At 47.3% G+C, this 19082-nt stretch overlaps 1 protein-coding gene across 2 annotated transcripts in view; it reads right to left on the reverse strand.

Moving 5' to 3' along the window:
• Positions 1–2596: 2596 nt before the first annotated feature.
• LOC147608685 (lipid-binding serum glycoprotein family protein) overlaps positions 2597–19082 on the reverse strand; it is an 82000-nt gene continuing 65514 nt past the window's right edge. For both annotated transcript variants that reach the window (XM_086788171.1, XM_086788170.1), the window contains exons 5-6: positions 3340–3465; positions 2597–3255 (exon numbers count right to left, since the gene is read on the reverse strand). In XM_086788171.1, coding sequence (XP_086644297.1) covers positions 3070–3255; positions 3340–3465 — 312 coding nt within the window. In that variant the 3' untranslated portion in view covers positions 2597–3069. The remainder of the gene's footprint in view (positions 3256–3339; positions 3466–19082) is intronic.

Genomic DNA, 19082 nt, shown 5'->3' on the forward strand with positions numbered 1-19082 from the left:
GCATTTTCCTTCACTGTGTTTCTTGTAGGCTCAAGTATGCGCTTACTCTTTCTCTAGGGTTTGTGGACTGTCAAACCCTGAAAATATTGACCGTATGGCTTGCAGAACACTAGTGTCGGGGGCTGAATGCTGGCCCTCTAATGTAGTATCTGCTGGAGAGCTTTGTGATGTGCATTTATGCTTCTCCAGGCTGGTTAGACCTGTATTTTGCTTCATAACCGTTGTCGACTCCACATAGACCTCTTTGTAGCTCGCATTAATGGCTGAGGGCTGCCTCAAGCAGTGGTATCAACCTTGGGTGTGCAAGAATGCAGTTGCACTGGTGAGAAATGAACAGCTCATGAGAAAAACTCAACAGTGATGCTGATGATGGCAACAAAAAAGTGCATCATTGAAGGCACATGAAACATAGCTAAGGTGGCTTTGTTCCTGTCTCCATGGCCTTCATGTTACAAAATTTGCAGATTCTTTCCTGCCTTGCACCTCCTGCCATGCTCCTCTTTCAATCTCAAGCTTGTGTGATATTGTCCGAAGACATCATGCTTGAGTGTTGTCCTCTCGTGTGTAGAATGACCAAAAATCAAGATTAATGGCATGACAATAGTATTCAAATTTAGGCCTTTTCTCAGCAAACAAGAGAGAGAGATTGCACAACTCAAATGATGCTCATTTTACTATAACCACCCCAGTACATGCTTTTTTAGGCATCAAGCCTTATCTTTTGACCAAAACCAAATAAGGGTTGTTCACACCCAAAGAGGGTGTTCACACCAACTAATTGCGAACTACCCAACAACTCTAGGTATGCTAACCCCACCAACTTCCATTCGCTCCCCTATCGATCAGCCACACCAACGTCCACCCTCCTAAACAATGATATATTGCACATCAATCCACTCCCTTGGTGGAAGGTGGTGTCGTGGTTTCGAGGGGTGGGTCAGCTAGGCTGCTTCCTTGGGGTAGATGAACAGGATCCTCCCCCTTGGGGCAGATGAGCGAAATCCTCATTCTAGAATCATGTTGTCAGCCAACCTAAGCAAGCAGTGCTGAAAATCTCCACCGGAGTTGTCCACAGCCCCTCGAAGGGTCTAGCTTGTCTACAAGAACTCTTAAGCAACATGATTCTGTCATTTTTCCCAGCCTTCAATTTATACATATGAAGGACAGCAAGAAAGCTATCTGCACACCAGTGCTACCCATGGCATTATCCATCACGATGTCAAGACCACCAACATCCTGCTGCATGACAATTTAGTAGCCAAGGTGTTGGATTTTGGGCTTTCCAAGACCCATGTCAACACAGTAGCGAAGGGAAGCTTTGGGTATCTTGATCCTAAGTATTCCCACCAGATAGCAGCTCACAGAGAAATCAGATTTGTACTCTTTTGGCATGGTGTTGTTGGAGATTATGTGTGCAAGGCCAGCCATCAACCCTACACTCCCTAGGGAGCAAGTGAACATGACAGAGTGGGCAACGCATTGGCAGAAGAAAGGCATGCTAGATCATATCATTGACCCTTACCTCTTACGCGTCATCGGATATGGGTCAGGAAAAACACACAAGAGTATACGATGATTAGATCTAGATTGATCTAAAGGTTTGTATCAAGCTTAGTGCCTTTACGAAAAGCCAAAGAATTTCTGATTGATTGTTTATATATATACCTTCATAAGGTTTAAAAAATCTAAACTTACGAATTGAGAGATTTGAGAAAGAAATAATAGTGAAGAAGGATACAAACAAAAACAAAGCATTTGAAAGATAAAAAATAAATAAACTAACAAACCTAGCTACTAAGGAGAGGAAATCAAAAGATAATATCAAACGAAGACTTTTAATTAAGACATTAACCAAAAACAAAAACAAAAACAAAAATAAAAAGCAAAAAGCAAAAAACAAAAAACAAAAACAAAACAAAACAAAAACAAAACAAAACAAAAAAACAAAACAAAACAAAAAAACAAAAAAACAAAAAAAAAACAAAAAACAAGAAACAAGAAAACAAGAAAACAAGAAAACAAAACAATTACATGAATGAAAGAAACTTTAAAAAATAAAAAATAAAAAAACTAAAGTATATACACACTTCTTCTTAATAAGAACTTAAACCTTTTGAGCTGAGATACTAAACAACAACACAAAATAGCAAAACATAGAACTGTAAACTCTAGACCTAAAGAGCACTAAGAGCCAGAACCAAACATAAAGCTAAACTATAAAAAAGACTTCGACTCAAAAGTGCAACCATTAACTCTAATGTCTGTCCGAACATGAAGTGTAGGTTCATCAACTCTATCATGCATAGTGTGGACAATAAGCTATGACATCCCTGCTCACGTCATCAGTGCCCAAGAGTAGGTGTAGGTTTGTATAAGGTTAGTCCAAAAGAACATGCTTTATAAAACCAACGAACTGAGTTTCTATCACTCTCCGGAGGTGATGGGCACATTGACTGCTTGCTTCTCACAATAATATGTAATTAATGCCACATTGAGACTTGTCTCTCCATATTCTTTTCAACTACACATTTCTATTTAACTGAAAGCACAGACAAATACAAATGCTTCTAGAATGAAATAAAGATCCTAATACACCTTTTATGTACTTTGCCATGCCTCTGTATCATTATTCCAATGACAAGTTTACAACTCTTTTGGAAAGAGAGAGTGTAAACAAGCCACCTTTTAAGGTCTTTAACATTGAAGAAGTTTTCTGACGAGACTGTACCAGTTCCAGAGAAGTTGGGGTAAATACAAGCCAAATGAGTGTCATCTTGGAGGCCAACCTTCAGGACTATCATTAGCAGTGCACCTCTCATTATGCCGCCTACAATGAAGGCTTTGCCTTTCCAAGTGGTGGTTTTCTTATTCTAGCAGTGGTTGGCAGGAGTAGGAGGGAAGTCTGATCCTTATCTTATTTAGTTTGTAAAAATTAACAAGCTTACATGAAGAACCAACTTGTAGTATGCAATGATGATGCATGTATGCAGTCGATTCTTAAATAATACCTTACTTACAACTTTCCATGTACAGAAAGCACCATAATTACAATAGTGATGGATCGAATGTTCATTGCATATCATGGGAGTTACCTGTATACTGTACATCTGTACAAACGAGAAGAAAACCATCCCCATACTTAACATCTGAATCTCTAAGCTCCATGGAAGGGATGATAGGCAAAGGAAACCCTCTTCTTAGGCTCAAATTTAAGAAAGGTAGCAATACATCTTTAACAAGAGTCCTTAGAAACACCTGCTCGATTATAAGACACCAGAAAGTTAATACTATTACTTTAGATATAAACAACAAATAAAGAATTTAAGAATAGAAAATTACCTTGACAAGTATCAAGTGAATTTTGCCCACATTGCTCCATTCAAGATCAAGACTTACGTCTTTTAACCCAACCTGCCCGGTTATGTTATTTCCATTTAAACCAGCCAAACCATATACAGAGGCAGTCTGCCAGACAGAAAAAAGCAACATATTAGAACATCTTGCCAAATAAGTGGGCAAGTCACAACAAGTGTTCAACCAAATGTCTCACGCATTCACTGCCAGATTGCAGAGCTAGAGTCCAGGCTGCAGTTTACAGCCCGCACAAGACCTGGGAGTCGGGACAGCATTACAACCTTTTGTTCATGCATTGTAGCTTAATGCACAATAGCTAGGAGTACGGATCTGAGTTTACAGCATCGTATATATTCATCTTTTGCAATACACAGTAAATTAGGTCAATCCTCTGGTCTGTGTGTGTATTTGCAGCTTTATATGATTGTCTTTAATTAGCCTTGATGCTTCCACACGCATGTAACATTGGTATCTGTGCCTAGGTCTTTGCCTAGGGATATCTGCATCAAGGTTTTGTGTTAGGTTTCCCCCGCAGCCATGTGAGTTGGTTTGCATGTAACAAAGGTCTTTGCATAGGTCAATGCAGTACGTCTTTGCGTTAGTTTTTGCTAGGTCTTAGAGTCTAGGTCTAGGTTGCCAGCACACCTGCGTTTTTTCCAACAACGTGAATCTGCTTTTTTTCTTCATGGCCAACATGGGGGTGCTTAGACTTCCATACAGATTATTAAGGATATGCAAAACATGAGGGATCTAGTTGTATGGCAAGGATAGAAGGGAATTGGAGAAGGATTTGGTCACTTAATGGGATGCCACATGGACATAGCTCTCAATGTTAGCAGGCTTCAGGGAAAAATCGGAGCTGATTAGTCACCCAAGAAGGTGCTTGAAAGAGCCATGACCACGTGCCCAAGTTTGGAGCCAGTTGGACAGCTCGACAATTGGAAGTGTCAACTACAAGGATGTGTGCTGCCCACCAACTCCAGATTGCCAGACCAGTAGATATGCACCTATTTAAGGATGGGCTAGGGTACAACTTCTGTGTGTAGGTGTGCCAAATGGTAGGATCAATGATGGGCCTGGGTGGCCTTCATTCAAGAAGTTTTTGCCATGCTTCACTACTGTCTGCACTCAAAAACACTTGGTATATGTCATTCTCATGATCAGGCAAAAAATCCCTCTGCTTATGACAGGTAAGGCATTGGAACATCCTTCATAGTTAGCGCTCAGTGATCTGTCCCATCACTTTCTTGTGTAAGATACATAGGGAAGTGGCTTTGCACCTGTCATATACCAACTACGTTGACGCATGGTTACACATGGAGGTTTTCAGGTGAAGCGGTGTGTACAAGGGTAGAAGGGTTGGGTTTCTTTACTGCATATAAAAGGGTGCCCCTCTCTCCCCTTCAACACTCATTGTCAAGCAATTGATCCCACAAAACTGCAACGTGTATTTCTGCATTAAATTATTGATATACAAGGGTACAAGGGTAGAAGGGTTGGGTTTCTTTACGTGCATATAAAAGGGTGCCCCTCTCTCCCCTTCAACACTCATTGTCAAGCAATTGATCCCACAGAACTGCAACGTGTATTTCTGCATTAAATTATTGATATAATAAATAGCATATTAATTTGCAATTCTTCCTTTAATTGCTGTAATTTCTTCCACTACAACCCGTTGTCTATAACTTGTGCAAGCTTTCGCATTTTCTCTACAACGTTTTGGGCCCATTTCTCTGGCACCCCTCTACCATTGAAGACTCCCGCCCCACACCACATCCAAAACCCAAACCCTAATTCATAGAGAAATATTGAGGCAATCCCTACCATCTACTCTCCATTGTTCCACCAACGCATGGAAGAGAATCTACAAGAGAGCACGTTTGCTTCCATGATTAAGCATAATTGCAAGTAAAGTCGATGACAGCGAAGTCTTCACGATGGAAGCGTCTGGAGTGTTGAAATCTTCAATCTGTCACCATTCTTTGTGACGAAAGTCTTCAAGTGGATGAAGGAAACCCTGGGAAAACTTGAAAAAGGAGGGTTGAAATTAAGATTTTCAGCCAAAAGACCAGAAATTACAGCACATACAAGAGCTGTTCAGCCATTGGGAGTGTAGAGGAGAGTGAATGCCACCTGGAAACACTCTTGGAAGCTTGGAAAACATACTGGCAAGCTTGGATATAGAGTTGGCACAAGGAGAAAGTGCAGAAAATACAACCAAAAGACCTCATGAAGGGAGGCACCTACTTCTAGAGAGAGAGGGAAGAGAGAGATGATGAGATGTCCACGATAGGTGTCAGGCAGAAAGGAAAAGTGAGTTGAAGGGCAAGCTAGGATGGACGCATGGCTGGTTGCTGTCACCATTTGGTCCTTTCACCAATCTTGACCAGTGTTTCACACACTGAGCGGAACCAAGGTGTGAACGGGGATTTTCCACAAAAGAAAGCTGAAGCATCTATCGGCAAAATTTGGCCTGAAAGATGACCACACAACAAAAGCAGCATGGGATTTTATTCATTAAAATGACTTATAATGTTTATAAGTCACTGTTTTCACACATCATTAATGAAGGGCTGGACATACTATTATTTGGGACATGTATATGTGGACAGAAGAAGGCGCCTAGGGAAAACTTGGGCTACAACTAGGAAAAGAACAAAAGTTGATATTTTGGGCTAAAACTTGGAGTAGAAGCCAAGAAAAGCATAAAGTAGATATTTTTGGACAAGTTCACCTATTTTAGGTAAAAAGGGAAAAGTGCTGCAAATATAGCTACTCGGACTCTATTAAAGCAAGGCTTGGGGTTGTTTTTGAGCATGCGCATCCCTCCTCAGCATATTGGATCTTCTCACTCTCTTCTCTGCTGGCTGACTTGCTCCATACCTCCTACAAGGCTGACCGACTTGATCCATACCTCCTACAGGGCTGGGCAACTTGCTTCATACCTTCTAGAGAGCTGGTCGACTTCTTCCAGGGCAGCCACATGGCTGGTCGCTTTCTCCCAGAGCCTAACAGGGCTGGTCGACTCTTTTCTGGGCAGATTTGGGACTGTTCTTGGGGCTGATTTGTAACATGCAGCGGAAGTATTTGTAATTGAGGATCCCGTCACAAATGCTCAAACCGTCTTCTGTATCCTGAGTTTCGTGAGTTTAGCAGTCCACTTTAAGACTTCAAACTTTAACAGACTTGAGAGAGAGAGAGAGAGAGAGAGAGAGATGGAAACTGTACACCGTATGGGGTTTCGAATTACCCACTGAAGGGCCCCCTATCCCATGACTAGAATAGTATTTGCTTTATTACTTTGAAGAGACTGACGGTGGACTGACGATAAGCCAAATGCTAGATCTCGGAAGACCAAGAGTCGGGCTGAGCTATACACGGCTGTAGAAACACCAATGATGTCCAATCTCGAGCCTATGCACTCTTCCCAATGGAATGAAGGAAGGCTGCAAATTTGAGGCTGAGATAGGGGCCGTTTGGGACTGTTCTAGGCTATGTATGAATGCTGTAAATGAATATGAATGCTGAGTTTTACCTTCACCAATTGGCTGTAGCAAAACGATGAAGAGATGAATGCTGAAAACTGTATGTATGCAGAAAACGCAAGGTTTAGTGATGGCTGAATGCTAGAAACTGCTGCGCTTTGATGATGGATGTTGAAAGCACATGCGTTGATGCTCCTAGTGGCTGAGGGATGAAACGCTGGCTGAAACGCTGAAGGCTGAAGTGCTCTAGGTGCTGAATCTTCAATCGTTGATGCTCCTTAGGCTAAAGGCTCCAACGCTTGAGACTTGTTTGCTGAATTCTGATATGATATGAATGAAAGAGGAAAGCACTCCTATTTATACTACACTGAGGCTGGTCGGTTGACACTAGATGCTAGCCGACTGAATAATAAATGCTACACGACTTGTAGATGATGGATAAATAGTATTAAACGCTAAAAATTATGAAAAAAATGCCAGATAAATCCTAATAAATATTCTAAAGCGGCCAGATGCTATTTTAAGGCTTCTGCAATGAACTATATGCAATGGATGAATGATATGCAATATGCAGAGTGCTTTCTAATGCAAACCCTAAGGTTTCTATTGACTCTACATGCATGAATGCGTCTCGTCAAGTGGGTTAAGGGAGTCGGGACTTGAACTGACTGACTGACTGTCTAAGGCTAAGAATGACCTATGTAGCTCGTGCCTGACTTATCCTTGACTGAGGATTACAATGGGGTCACGGCGTACGACAAATATCATCCTAAAAGGAACTAATACTGTACAATGTTGTCGTGATGATGATGAGCCAGCTTGTCACCATGCACTACAGTGCAGAGTGCATGTGACATGATTTGAGAGCTCTTCTAGGCTCATTTGAGGCTCTGTTTTGGGGCTGATTTGGCATGGAATTTGGGGCTGTTTTGGGCTCCGTACCGGGCTGTTTTATAGACAGTTTATGGGCTGATATATGGGATTGTTTTGAGACAGTTTTTTTTCGGTTGGCTTTTGGTGCTGTGTTTGTATCGTGGCACTGGATAGTTATCTAGGCAAGATTTGTGCTGATGCTTTGTGGAAAATCCGGAGCTGTATGCACCCGCACCTTGGTATCTTGTAAAAGCTTCTATGTAAATAAGGAAGTTCCTATTGGGGGCGGTCGTTCCGGCTCAATGCGGTGTTATTGAATTGTTGATGGTTCTTCCGTTGTGTTTCCATGCTCTGTTTGATATTTGACGTGTTGGTCTATTATTGGGTCCCCTTCTTGTAACATTGGTATCAGAGCATAGGCTTTCTCAGAAGCAAGAGGCTTCCTTCCAACAATGAGAAAGAGAAAAGATAAGAAGTGGGGACTATACTGACCAACAGTTTTGCTATTGAGCTTATGGAAGCAGTCATGAGAATGAGCAGTAGACTATCTTGGTATAAGGATTTATGGATTCACAGATTTTATCCTCGGAATATGGAGTTGGTTTTATGTGCCCATGTTCAACACTTTTTCCATATGGATTATTGTGGAATATAAACCAAGTTTGCAAGCAAGCTATATGGAGCTATATCTGAAGATATCTTATGCGTATGCTGCAGAGATATTTCTTTTGGCTTCATGACGAACCTGGCAAAGATAAAAGGTAAGTATACTTTGAGTTTTGCAAAGTTGGTGATTTTTGCAAAGTTAGTGCTTTTTGCAAATTTTTGTAAGTGTTTTTGGACACTTAACCCTTGTGCCCATACAAGGAGAATTCTCTGTTGTTTGTTTACCTTGAATTGTTTCAGGTAAATATTATGGTTGAAAAGCTTGGTTTACATGGTTTTTCTTACGGATATGTCCAAGGACTATGGATTGAGTTTTTGGCTCTTTTTGCTTGGATGGAGTATGTTTTTGGCTCCCTTTATTTGGGATGCTATGGATTTCTAAAATTTATGGATCGAGGATTTTCTCTAGATTTCTATCGGCCGAAATGCATGTAAAACTATCTGCTCTGCAGACATGTTTATGCAGAGCCAGGATATTTATGCCTATGACTCATTCTCATCTTATGTTCTACACTTGAGCCCACCTCTCCTTCCAGGTCTGTGATCAAGATACCACCACGGAGTGCACATGGTAGAGTGAACTTGAGCCCACCACTCCTCCAAAGGTGTGTGGTCGGAGTACCAACACGGAGTGTATGTGGTAGAGTGAACTTGAGCCCACCTCTCCTCCAGAGTGTATGTTATGAGTATGAACATGGAGTGCATGCGATAGAGTGGACATGATGCCTTGTTGGCTGGGGACTCATGTCTATGCCGAGGGTCATGTAATCTAACATCTCGTCGGCATGGGACTATGTCTGCACCAACTGTGGATGAATTCATTCATGGAAGGGTAGTAACCCTGGTGATTGAATTCTGTGAACTCATGAAAGGGTGATAACCCTGGTGAGTGTCGCATGAACTCATGGAAGGGTAGTTGCCCTCGTGAGTGAAGCCTCGTTGAAGGAAAAACCCTCACGAGCATCTATGGTTTCATGGAAGAGTTGTTGCCCTGGTGAACCATATGGCTTGGGCATGCGTATGGATCATAGGGGTGGTGCCCTTATGCAGTCCAATGGCATGGCAAGATGTTTTGTGGCTATGTATTCTCCTTACTTTTCTTTTGCAGGTACTTTAAGCTATTTATGAATTTATGGATATTTAGAACACAGTTGGCTCTTGTGCCTGTGTCGCGTTAATATCAAAGTTGTTGACTCGGTTTATGGAAATTATGGATATTTGAGGCACAATTGGCTCTTGTGCATGTGTCTAGTTATTATCAGAGTCGTTGACTCACGATATAGATAAAGATTCTTTCTTCATATACGGGCTCTTGTGCCCGTATTTGACTTCGGATCGTGCATCTGGATTTATGGCTTTAATGCCCAGAATTATTAAATATTTCACATTGGCAATGCATTTGCTATACTAGGAGAATATCTCAATGGTATCAAGTTTATACAATTGCGGACAACTGCTTTATAAGACGGAGGAGATGTCACCATTTGGTCCCTTAACCAGTTTTGACCAATGTTTCACACACTAAGCGGATGGGAATTTTCCACAGAAGAGAGCTGAAGCATCTATCAGCAAAATTTGGCCTGAAAGATGGCCACATGGTAAAAGCAACATGGGATTTTACTCGTTAAAAAGACATATAATGTTTATAAGTCAATGTTGTCACACATCATTAATGAAGGACTGGGCATACTATTATTTGGGGCATGTATATGTGGACAGAAGAAAGCGCCTATGGAAAACTTGGGCTACAAGCTAGGAAAGGCACAAAAGTTGATATTTTGGGCTAAAACTTGGAGTACAAGCCAAGAAAAGTTGATATTTTGGGCTGAAAACTTGGGCATCAAGTCAAGAAAAGCATAAAGTTGATATTTTTGGGCAAGTTCACCTATTTTGGGCAAAAAGGGAAAAGTGCTACAAATATAGCTACTTAGACTCTATTAAAGCAAGGATTGGGGCTGTTTTTGAGCATGCGCATCCCTCCTCAGCATATTGGATCTTCTCTCTCTTCTTTGTGCTACAGGGTTGGCCGACTTGCTCCATACCTTCTAGAGAGCTGGTCAACTTCTTCCAAGGCAGCCACATGGCTGGTAACTTTCTCCCAGAGCCTGACAGGGCTGATCGACTCTTTTCTGGGTAATTTAGGACTGTTTTTGGGGCTGATTTGAGGGTCTGTTTTGGGGCTGATTTGGTACGGAATTCGGGGCTGTTTTGGGCTCCGTACTAGGCTGTTTTATGGACAGTTTATGGGCTGATTATGGGACTGTTTTGAGACATTTTTTTCCGATAGGCTTTTTGTGACATGAGGGAGTTGATCGTAGTAATCCAGCCCTAATATGACTAATCCTACACTTAACTTATACTGAGAGAGAGAAGAGATAAAGAAAGATGACTGCAAGATAGCTTTGAATGCAATGCAATGCAACTAAATTAATATGAAATGATTACAAACTGAGATCCAAAGGATCTATGCTGAATGCTACTGCTGATGATCCCTTGCCTTTTCCCTATGCTGGAAATACTAAGGCTGAGGATGATGGATGATGACCTAACTCCTCTGTGGCTGCAACACGCTGAGAAGAGGAGATGCTTGAATGCGTGGGCTGGCCCCCCTCTTATATATGTCCTCTATATGCATGTCGGCCGGTATTAAGGCCTGTCAGCCTACTGTAAATCCACGACAGCCCAAAAAGACTGTTGTCGGCTGTTATTAATGTCCACGACCTGCTGTGTGCAGTCGGCTAGCCTATAACAAGCCCTGACATGTTGCTGATGCTTCTATGCTGCATATGATGATGTTGTGACTGATGTCAACCTCCTCCAGATAGTCCAGAAACTGCCAACAGATACTGATGCTCTTCTATCTGAATTATGCTGCCCCTAGGGTTACCCCAAGGCCATGATGATGTACTTCCATGCTCCAGATCACTGGTGCATGCTTTTATCTGCTACATGCTTTCTTGATGATGATGATTTGCTATATGCCTATGATGTTGTGAAATGATGCCAGTGTGTCACTGTGCACCCTGTAGGGGGATAAGGTCTAGGCGGTGGGTATTGAGATTTGTCCACCCCAGGACATCAGTGTGTGTGAACACACGGCTGGTCATAATTTATAAGTGAGTTTTGGTCGCCCAAAACTTAATGAAGCGTGTACACCTTCACTTATAAATTCATTCTAGTTCCTAAGGCTAGGTTTTGACCAATACTTAACGCCTGTCACATGCCACATAACCATGTCAACAGACAGTTTCACATGCACGGTTCACGGGCGAGCGTCCCCTTACCTTGAACTACACATTAGTCAAGCATGCATGGAAACAGCATGCAAATTCAATTTGCAGGCAAGCACATAAAGATGCTATCTAATGCAACATTGGTATGGACAATCCCCGTTTGTTGCATGTGCGGAAGCCTGTGCTGTACCGATCCATAGCCCTAAGCTTGATTAAGAACAAGATGCTGATTTAAACATGATTAAGACAAAGGAGAGAGAAGAAGAGAGAGAGAGTTAATGTCAAGTTTCCTTGTATTTCATATGGTACAAAAAGGTTGCTTTAATGCTCATGCATGTCAGCCCCAAAGGGATTGACCTCTGGCCCCTACATGATGTCTACTGACTTCTATGCTCAATGAATGAGTGTGACTGACTTAATTGCTGAATTATGTCTTGATGCTTATATAGTATGCTAAGGTATAGGTCGGCCAACTACAGATGCAGTCGACCTGTAGCATGTTGCTTGGGCATCTCTACTGGCTGTCGACAGAGTGCCACACCCTCCTATGGTGTAGATGGTGATGATGTTGATGCTACTGCTGCTCTGCTGATGCTGATGGTTCTACTGATGATGATGATGATGATGATGATGATGATGATGATGATGCTACTGATCTGATACTGATGGTGCTACTGCTGATGGTAATGCTCCTCCTGCTAATGATGCCCTAAATGCTAACTTAGATCAGGGATTCCACTGTTCATGCTGAGGATTAGCCATGGCACGGGCACGTGACACCGTTCATGAGACTATACCAAAATAGACATGTTCCAAGGAAGTACACGAGGTACCAAACTGGAACAATCCTCCACGCATTTCCGGGAATGTACTCACAAGCACAAGTCCCAACGGAAAGCCAAGTCCACGGTATCACATGAGTAGCATCAATCCCCAGCATATGCAACTGCCATGGACACCAATCCAATGTATATAAGCACGGGTGGACCAGTTGGGGGGCCAAATGGTGACATAAGCTATATCACTTATTGCATGTAAGATGGGGGAAGCTCCCCGAAGGCAAGGAAGCGATATGACATGAGGAACTGACTCCATAGAGGCTACACACATACGAAGAGATGGAATCCTTGCCGTCCAAGCTAGAACCAAAGTGGCAGTTTTTTTCTTTTGAGGGGGGGGGGGGGGGGGTGGAGGGTGGTCCATCACTCTCTCGATAACACCACCTATCACCAGGAGAAGGGGAAGGTATTCCTTCTTGAGACCAAGAAAGCAAACTGTCACAGAACCTGAGACCCGAGCCACAAGGTCGAACACTAGGTCGAAGCCGTGCTACCACCTCGCAACGAAGGCCTAGGCCGTACACAATGTGACGGGGCTCAGCTGCATGACTCTATCCAATATTGCAAGCAAATCAAACTCAACCTGGTAGTATCCAAGCCCGAAAGGATGAATATTAGTGATCTTTCCAGGCTCACTGATAAGGCTTGCCTGCAAAAGATCCTTGGGCTCTCCACGTGTCAGGCGGCTATCCACAATCTTGCAGACCAAGGTGGAGGCCACCAAGGAGGCGACTGTCGAAGCGAGGAGCAGGAGGTTCACTTCTGAGAAGGAAAGGCAAGAGACGACGGCCATGGTGGGGGATGACGGAGCGGCTATCATGGAATCCTCTTAGAGTTACGAAGACCAGAAGATGTTGGCACTTGCCGAAGAGAAAAAGCTGAAACACCTGACGAGGGAGAGGAAAGGGCTAGGGCGTCGAAAGGGGCTCGCGGGGGGGGGGGGGGTGAGGGGGGGGGGGTTGGGTTTGAAGGAGAAAAAGGTGAGGAAGGCAAGGCGGAACAAGGGCTAGTCGAGAGAAAAGACGCTAAACAGGAGGCGGGGTAAACCGGAAGGCGGGGGAAGCAGGGAGCTCAACAGGAGGGGGTAAGAGGCGAGCAACAGCTGGGTGAATGCAAACTTGGGCTGAACTAAGGCAAAGGCTGGGAAGGGCTAACACGGGGGCTCAACAACCGGAAGAGGAGAAGGCGGAGGATAGGAGATGCGGGCAAAGCCAAGCGAAGAGAGGAAGAAAGGGCAACAAGAGGCGGGGTAAAGCGGACAGCGAGGGAAGCCGGGAGCTCAACAAGACGGAGGAAGAGGCAAGCAGAAGCTAGGTGAAAGCAGAGCTGGGCTGAACTAAGGCAAAGGCCAAGAAGGGCTAACGTGGGGGCTCAACAACTGGAAGAGAAGAAGGCGGAGGACGGGAGATGGGGACGAAGCCAGGAAGAGAGAGGGAGTAAGGTAACGGCGAAGGCGGAGAGAGGAAACAGGGTGAGGCAAAGGCAAGGGAGGCAGGTGCACTAGCAGGGGGGAGCTCTAGCGCTCGTCGACTATTGTGTCAAAAAACTAGATGGCTCTACGGAGAGCTTGCCTTTGATAGTTGAGGACTTGTCTTATGTTCCACATGAACTAGAAACGGTGATTAATTTCAAGGAAAGAGTTGATCCCTGAGTGAAAAAGTAAGTGGAAAGATAGAACAGTGGAGGACTCCACTTGCGGGACAGTTGCTAGTTTACAGCATAGGTTTCCCAGTTTTCTTTCATTTCTTTTTTAGACAGATTTTGTTTCCAAGAGTGGAAACATCTGAGGAGGGGAAGTATGTTACGTACCTAGTGCTAATCCTCGAGATTAGAAACCTAATCTGGCGCTAAAAAAACTTGGCAACTGCTCGCTGAAGCTCCCCGCCTCACCCTGCTCTGCGCACTCTCGCTCCCCCCCCCCTCCTCGCGCCTGTTCTCCTTCCACCCCCCGCTTGCTTCCCTCTGCTCGCCGCTGCGCCCCCCCTCTCCTTCCTCGCTGCTGCGCCGCCCCACCCTCCTTCCTCGCCGCTGCGCCCCCCTCTTCGCCATTTCGCCAACCCCCCCCCGCTGCCGCCTGTTCGCCTCACCCCCCCGCTGCCGCCTGTTCGCCTCACCCCCCCGCTGCCGCCTGTTCGCCATCCCCCCCCCCCGCTGCCGCCTGTTGTCATCCCCCCCCCCGCTGCCGCCTGGTCGCCCCCCCGCCTCTTCGCCTGCTCTCGCCGCCTCCTTGCAGCAGCGCCCCGCCTCCCTCCTCCTCGCGTTGTCGCCGCCCCCCCCCCCCTCTGGGCCTCTCCTCTTTTCGCCGCCCCCCCCTTCCCTGCTTTTCACCCCTTGGGGGTTTTTGTTTTTTTTTCCCTCTTCGTCTTCCGTCCTTCCGCCTCTTGGTGTGCAGCCCGCTTCTTGCAGGTTTTCCACTTTCGCCTCGCCTTCGCTTGAGCTTCAGACTCTGATGGAGACTCCTCCCGCCTCGTCTCAGAGGGACTCTTCCGCAGCCCCCTCGCCCGCCACCGAGGTCCTCCCCATCAGGCTTTCTCTTTCGCCGGAAGAGGAAGCGAGCCTCACCGCAGAGGTGGAACGCCTTCAGGCTCACTCCACCATCTGCCGTATAGTCGGCACTCGCCCCAGCAGAGGGGAGATCAGGGATCTACTTCAGGCTCGCCTTCTTGCAGATGTGGGCAAGATCCTTGATGTACAGCTCTTGGGCCGGGGACATTATCAGATCGAGTTCGAGGCCGCCCAGAGCGTTGCCAAGGTCCTTGCCATGAGTCCTCTGGATATCAGGGGTGCTCGGGCTTTCTTCAGGCCTTGGCAGCATGGATTTGACCCAGCTGCGGCGGAGCAGGGAGAGCGCCTCTTCCATATTACAGTTTGTTTCCCTGGTCTCCGCCGGGAGTATCTTCCGCTCCTCTCCAGGCTCGGAGCACTGGTGGGCTCGGTTCTTGAGACGGGCCCCTCAGCAGCTTCAGTGGTGGCCAGAGCAGCTGGGCTACCTTCGGTCAGAGTGTTAGTATCTGACATCTCCTCCCTTCCTAAGGTCATTCAGCTACCTAGGATAGGGGGGGGGGTGGATAGATCAGAGAGTGGAGTTCTCGGGGCTCCCGAACCAGTGCTTCATTTGCAGACAGGTCGGTCATTTGGCCAAGGCCTGCCCTCGCAGGAGACCTCGGCCCTCACCACAGCAGCAGGCCACGGATGGCCCGCCCACAGATTCGGCTCGGCAGGCTGCCTCAGGGACACCTGCTCAGGCCACAGAGACCTCGGAGTGGCAGCCTGGACAGGGGCGCCGTCGAGGGAGACAGCCACAGCAGCACGCCCAGGTACCGCTACAGCAGCAGCCACAGTCTCAGCCTCACTGGGTTCCCGTGAGGAACAGATTTGCTCCCCTTCAGGAGGAGACCCCTGCAGCGACCGAGGACCAGGAGATGCCAGCTCCCCCTCCTTCACCTCCCCCACACCCATCCCCTCCCACCGCCTCGCTTCCACCATCGCCTCCTCCCGCCCCCGCTCCGGTCTCGGCAGCGGCTCCCTCGCCTCCCCCTCCTCCCCCTCCGCCCGCCTCGCCTTCCCGGGAGGTCCTGGCAGCTCCCTGGCGCTCACCTGCAGTCTGGAGGGCGCTGAGCACTGACCTCGCTCGAGCATCACAGAGGAGACCTATGCCGATTAGGGCCTCACGGATTTCATCTATTCGTAGTCGGCTGAGTCGCCTCGGCATTCAACAGCGCTCGGCGGCGTTTGATTATACCTTCACACGGCTTTTTGGAGCAGAGGGCCCCCATGAGCCAGCACCCATCCGAGTGCATGTAGTGATACCTCCGGCCCGCGGGGAGGAGGCACTAGACTCAGCAGTGGCCTTCTCGTTCCCTCTTTGTGGACCTTGTGACCGGGAGTGGACTCTAGAGCTCGCTCTCAGCACGTTGAAGACTCAGGCAGTTGAGTTTTCACATCACATGAGCGATTTGGAGGTTACAGATGTGCTAGGCCGACTTTGGGAGTTGGCTCATTTTGTCTTGGATCCCGGGGGTGTGGATACATCCGGGATTCGGCATTTGGTCGTGCGCATAGTTGCAGATTTGGCGCGCGACCCAGGATATGTGAGCATTCACGAGGTTACTATGTCAGAGCAGGAGGCAGTCGCCATGGGTCACAGCCACTGGCGCCTGATCCGGGATTCTTGCAGTACACCGGGTGGGCAGACTCGCAGCCGCTCGGATGGGGACTACTCTCCATCCAAGCCGCTTGCGAAGGCCCGCCGTACGGCTGAGACAGCATCCACCTCAGTAGGACATCCATGAGGATCATCTCATGGAATGTACAGGGCCTTGGCGGAGCACACTTTATACGCTATCGAGGCTGCTTGAGGCAGGAGCTACAGAGATGTCTGGTTGGTGGCAGCATTGACATTCTGATGATGCAGGAGCACCACTTGGGTGAGAGCAGGATCCGGAGATATGGTTCGGTGATGCCTGGTAGATGGGACACTTTCTGGTCTGCAGGGTTTGGTCCGTTGGGTGGACAGGGAGGAGTATGCATGGTTATTGCAGATGCATGGCGGCAGGCCATTGTGGACCGTGGGATCATTGTGCCTGGTAGAGCACAGTATGTCATTCTGAGGATGCATGATGAGCTATTGGGTGTGCTCAACATCTATGCGCCCAATCATGCTAGTGCCAGAGCAGAGTTCTGGACTCAGGTTACAGATGCATTGCCAGAGGCCGCACATTGGTGTGTTGGGGGAGACTTCAACATGCTTGAGGACCCGGCAGATAGGGTGGGAGGCAGTCATGTTACAGTGCACGGCACGGAGCTTGCAGCTTGGGACCGGTTTTGTATGACACTGAGGATCACTGATGCATGGCAGCATGGGGCTTTCTCCCGGTCTCAGGACAGTCTTAGTTTCTCTCGGTCGGATCGCCGGCAGGGAGGGACTAATCTATCTCGGATTGATCGCTTTTATGTGGGCGATTGGTTGGGGGAGCGAGGGGGCTCCGTCGGCATTCTTGCTGGCACCTCATTTTCAGATCATGCGCCAGTTATACTGACTTTGGAGGAGGGGACACGGGAGCCCAGCTTGCAGTTGAGGATCCCAGAGAGGGTACTTGCAGACCCCAGTCTCGCTGAGGACATTGAGAGGATCTGGCATGATAGTCAGTGCTCTGACCAGGATGCAGCGGGCCAGTGTGCCCAGGGACTCATTGATCTTAGCTCTTTTCTACACGCTGCAGCTTTGACACGACTGGGAGAGATTCGCGAGCGGGAGCAACGGCTGAGACGCAGCCTTGCTTCGCTACAGCGCCTTCAGGAGCAGCAGCCTGCATGTGAGTGGGTGGCGTCCCAGCTGAGCCAGGCACGCCAGGAGGTTAGAGAGGCAGAGGAGCAGAGACATGAGTTTTACTATCGTCGTCAGGCCTCTCAGTGGACGCAGCTTGGTGATAGAGTGACTGGGGAGTTTTTTGAGATCACTGGACCCCGTCATGCGCGAGCAGGGGTTCGCCAGCTTGCTAGACCGGATGGATCGATAGCTACTGAGCTCGGGGAGATCAGAGCCATTGCCACTGCTTTTTATCGTGACTTGCTTTCAGCGGAGCCAGCCACTGAGGATCGAGATGTATGCAGACAGACTGTGTGGGCCCATGTGCAGAGGAGGGTCACAGACCATATGCGCACAGTTCTAGGTGCGCCTCTGTCAGAGATTGAGCTTGCCGAGGCCTTGAGGGTCCTGCCGCGACATAGTTGCCCAGGGGAGGACGGACTGACGCCGGCCTTTTTTATGCGCTATTGGGACCTTTTGGGGCCAGGCCTCCGCAGGGGCTTTCAGCATGTTTTGGACACTGGGGTGATGCCGCAGAGCTTTTCAGAGGGCTTGATCTATCTTATCCCCAAGGGGGAGGGAGTATCGGATGACATTCGGCATTGGAGGCCTATTACGATCCTCAATACTGTATACAAGGTCTTGGCAAAGGCCTTGAGTTTGAGGATCCAGCCCTTCCTGGGGGAGTTGATTCATGCTACTCAGACAGGATTTGTCAAGGAGCGCAGTATCCTTGACAACATCTTTACTTTCTGGGAGGCGACGGCCCGAGCTAGGTTTCTTGGCGAGGACTTGGTCGTGATGCTTCTCGATTTTGAGAAGGCATACGACAGAGTTGATTGGGGATTCTTAGAGGGCACTATGCTACGCCTGGGCTTTGAGCCAGGATGGATCAGAGGGGTGGCAGCTTTGTATTCCACAGCTCGCAGCCAGGTGCTGATTGCAGGAGGTCGGGGGCCGAGTTTTGAGCTGACCAGATCAGTCCGTCAGGGGTGTCCTCTCGCCCCTTTCCTTTTTCTCTTCTTTGCGGAGGCTATGAGTATGTATTTGACGGCAGAGGAGGTTGGTTTGAGAGGACTTCAGCTCCCAGTCCGGGGGGAGGATTTGCTTGATGCTGAGTTTGCAGACGACACGGGCTTATTTTTGCATGGCCAAGAGGCCAATCTTATTCGGGCAGAGCAGTCGCTCCAGGTTTTTAGTGCAGCTTCGGGAGCATTGATCAATTGGCGCAAGACAGTGGCCTTTTGGATCAGTAGTGCTCCCACTCCGGCATGGAGTCCGGACCCCGGTTTTAGATGGATTCCTCCCGGCACAGCAGTGCGGT

The sequence above is a fragment of the Cibotium barometz genome, chromosome 52, assembly GCF_041138505.1.
Source record: "Cibotium barometz isolate CiBa-2024 chromosome 52, ASM4113850v1, whole genome shotgun sequence".
Classification (NCBI taxonomy): domain Eukaryota; kingdom Viridiplantae; phylum Streptophyta; class Polypodiopsida; order Cyatheales; family Cibotiaceae; genus Cibotium; species Cibotium barometz.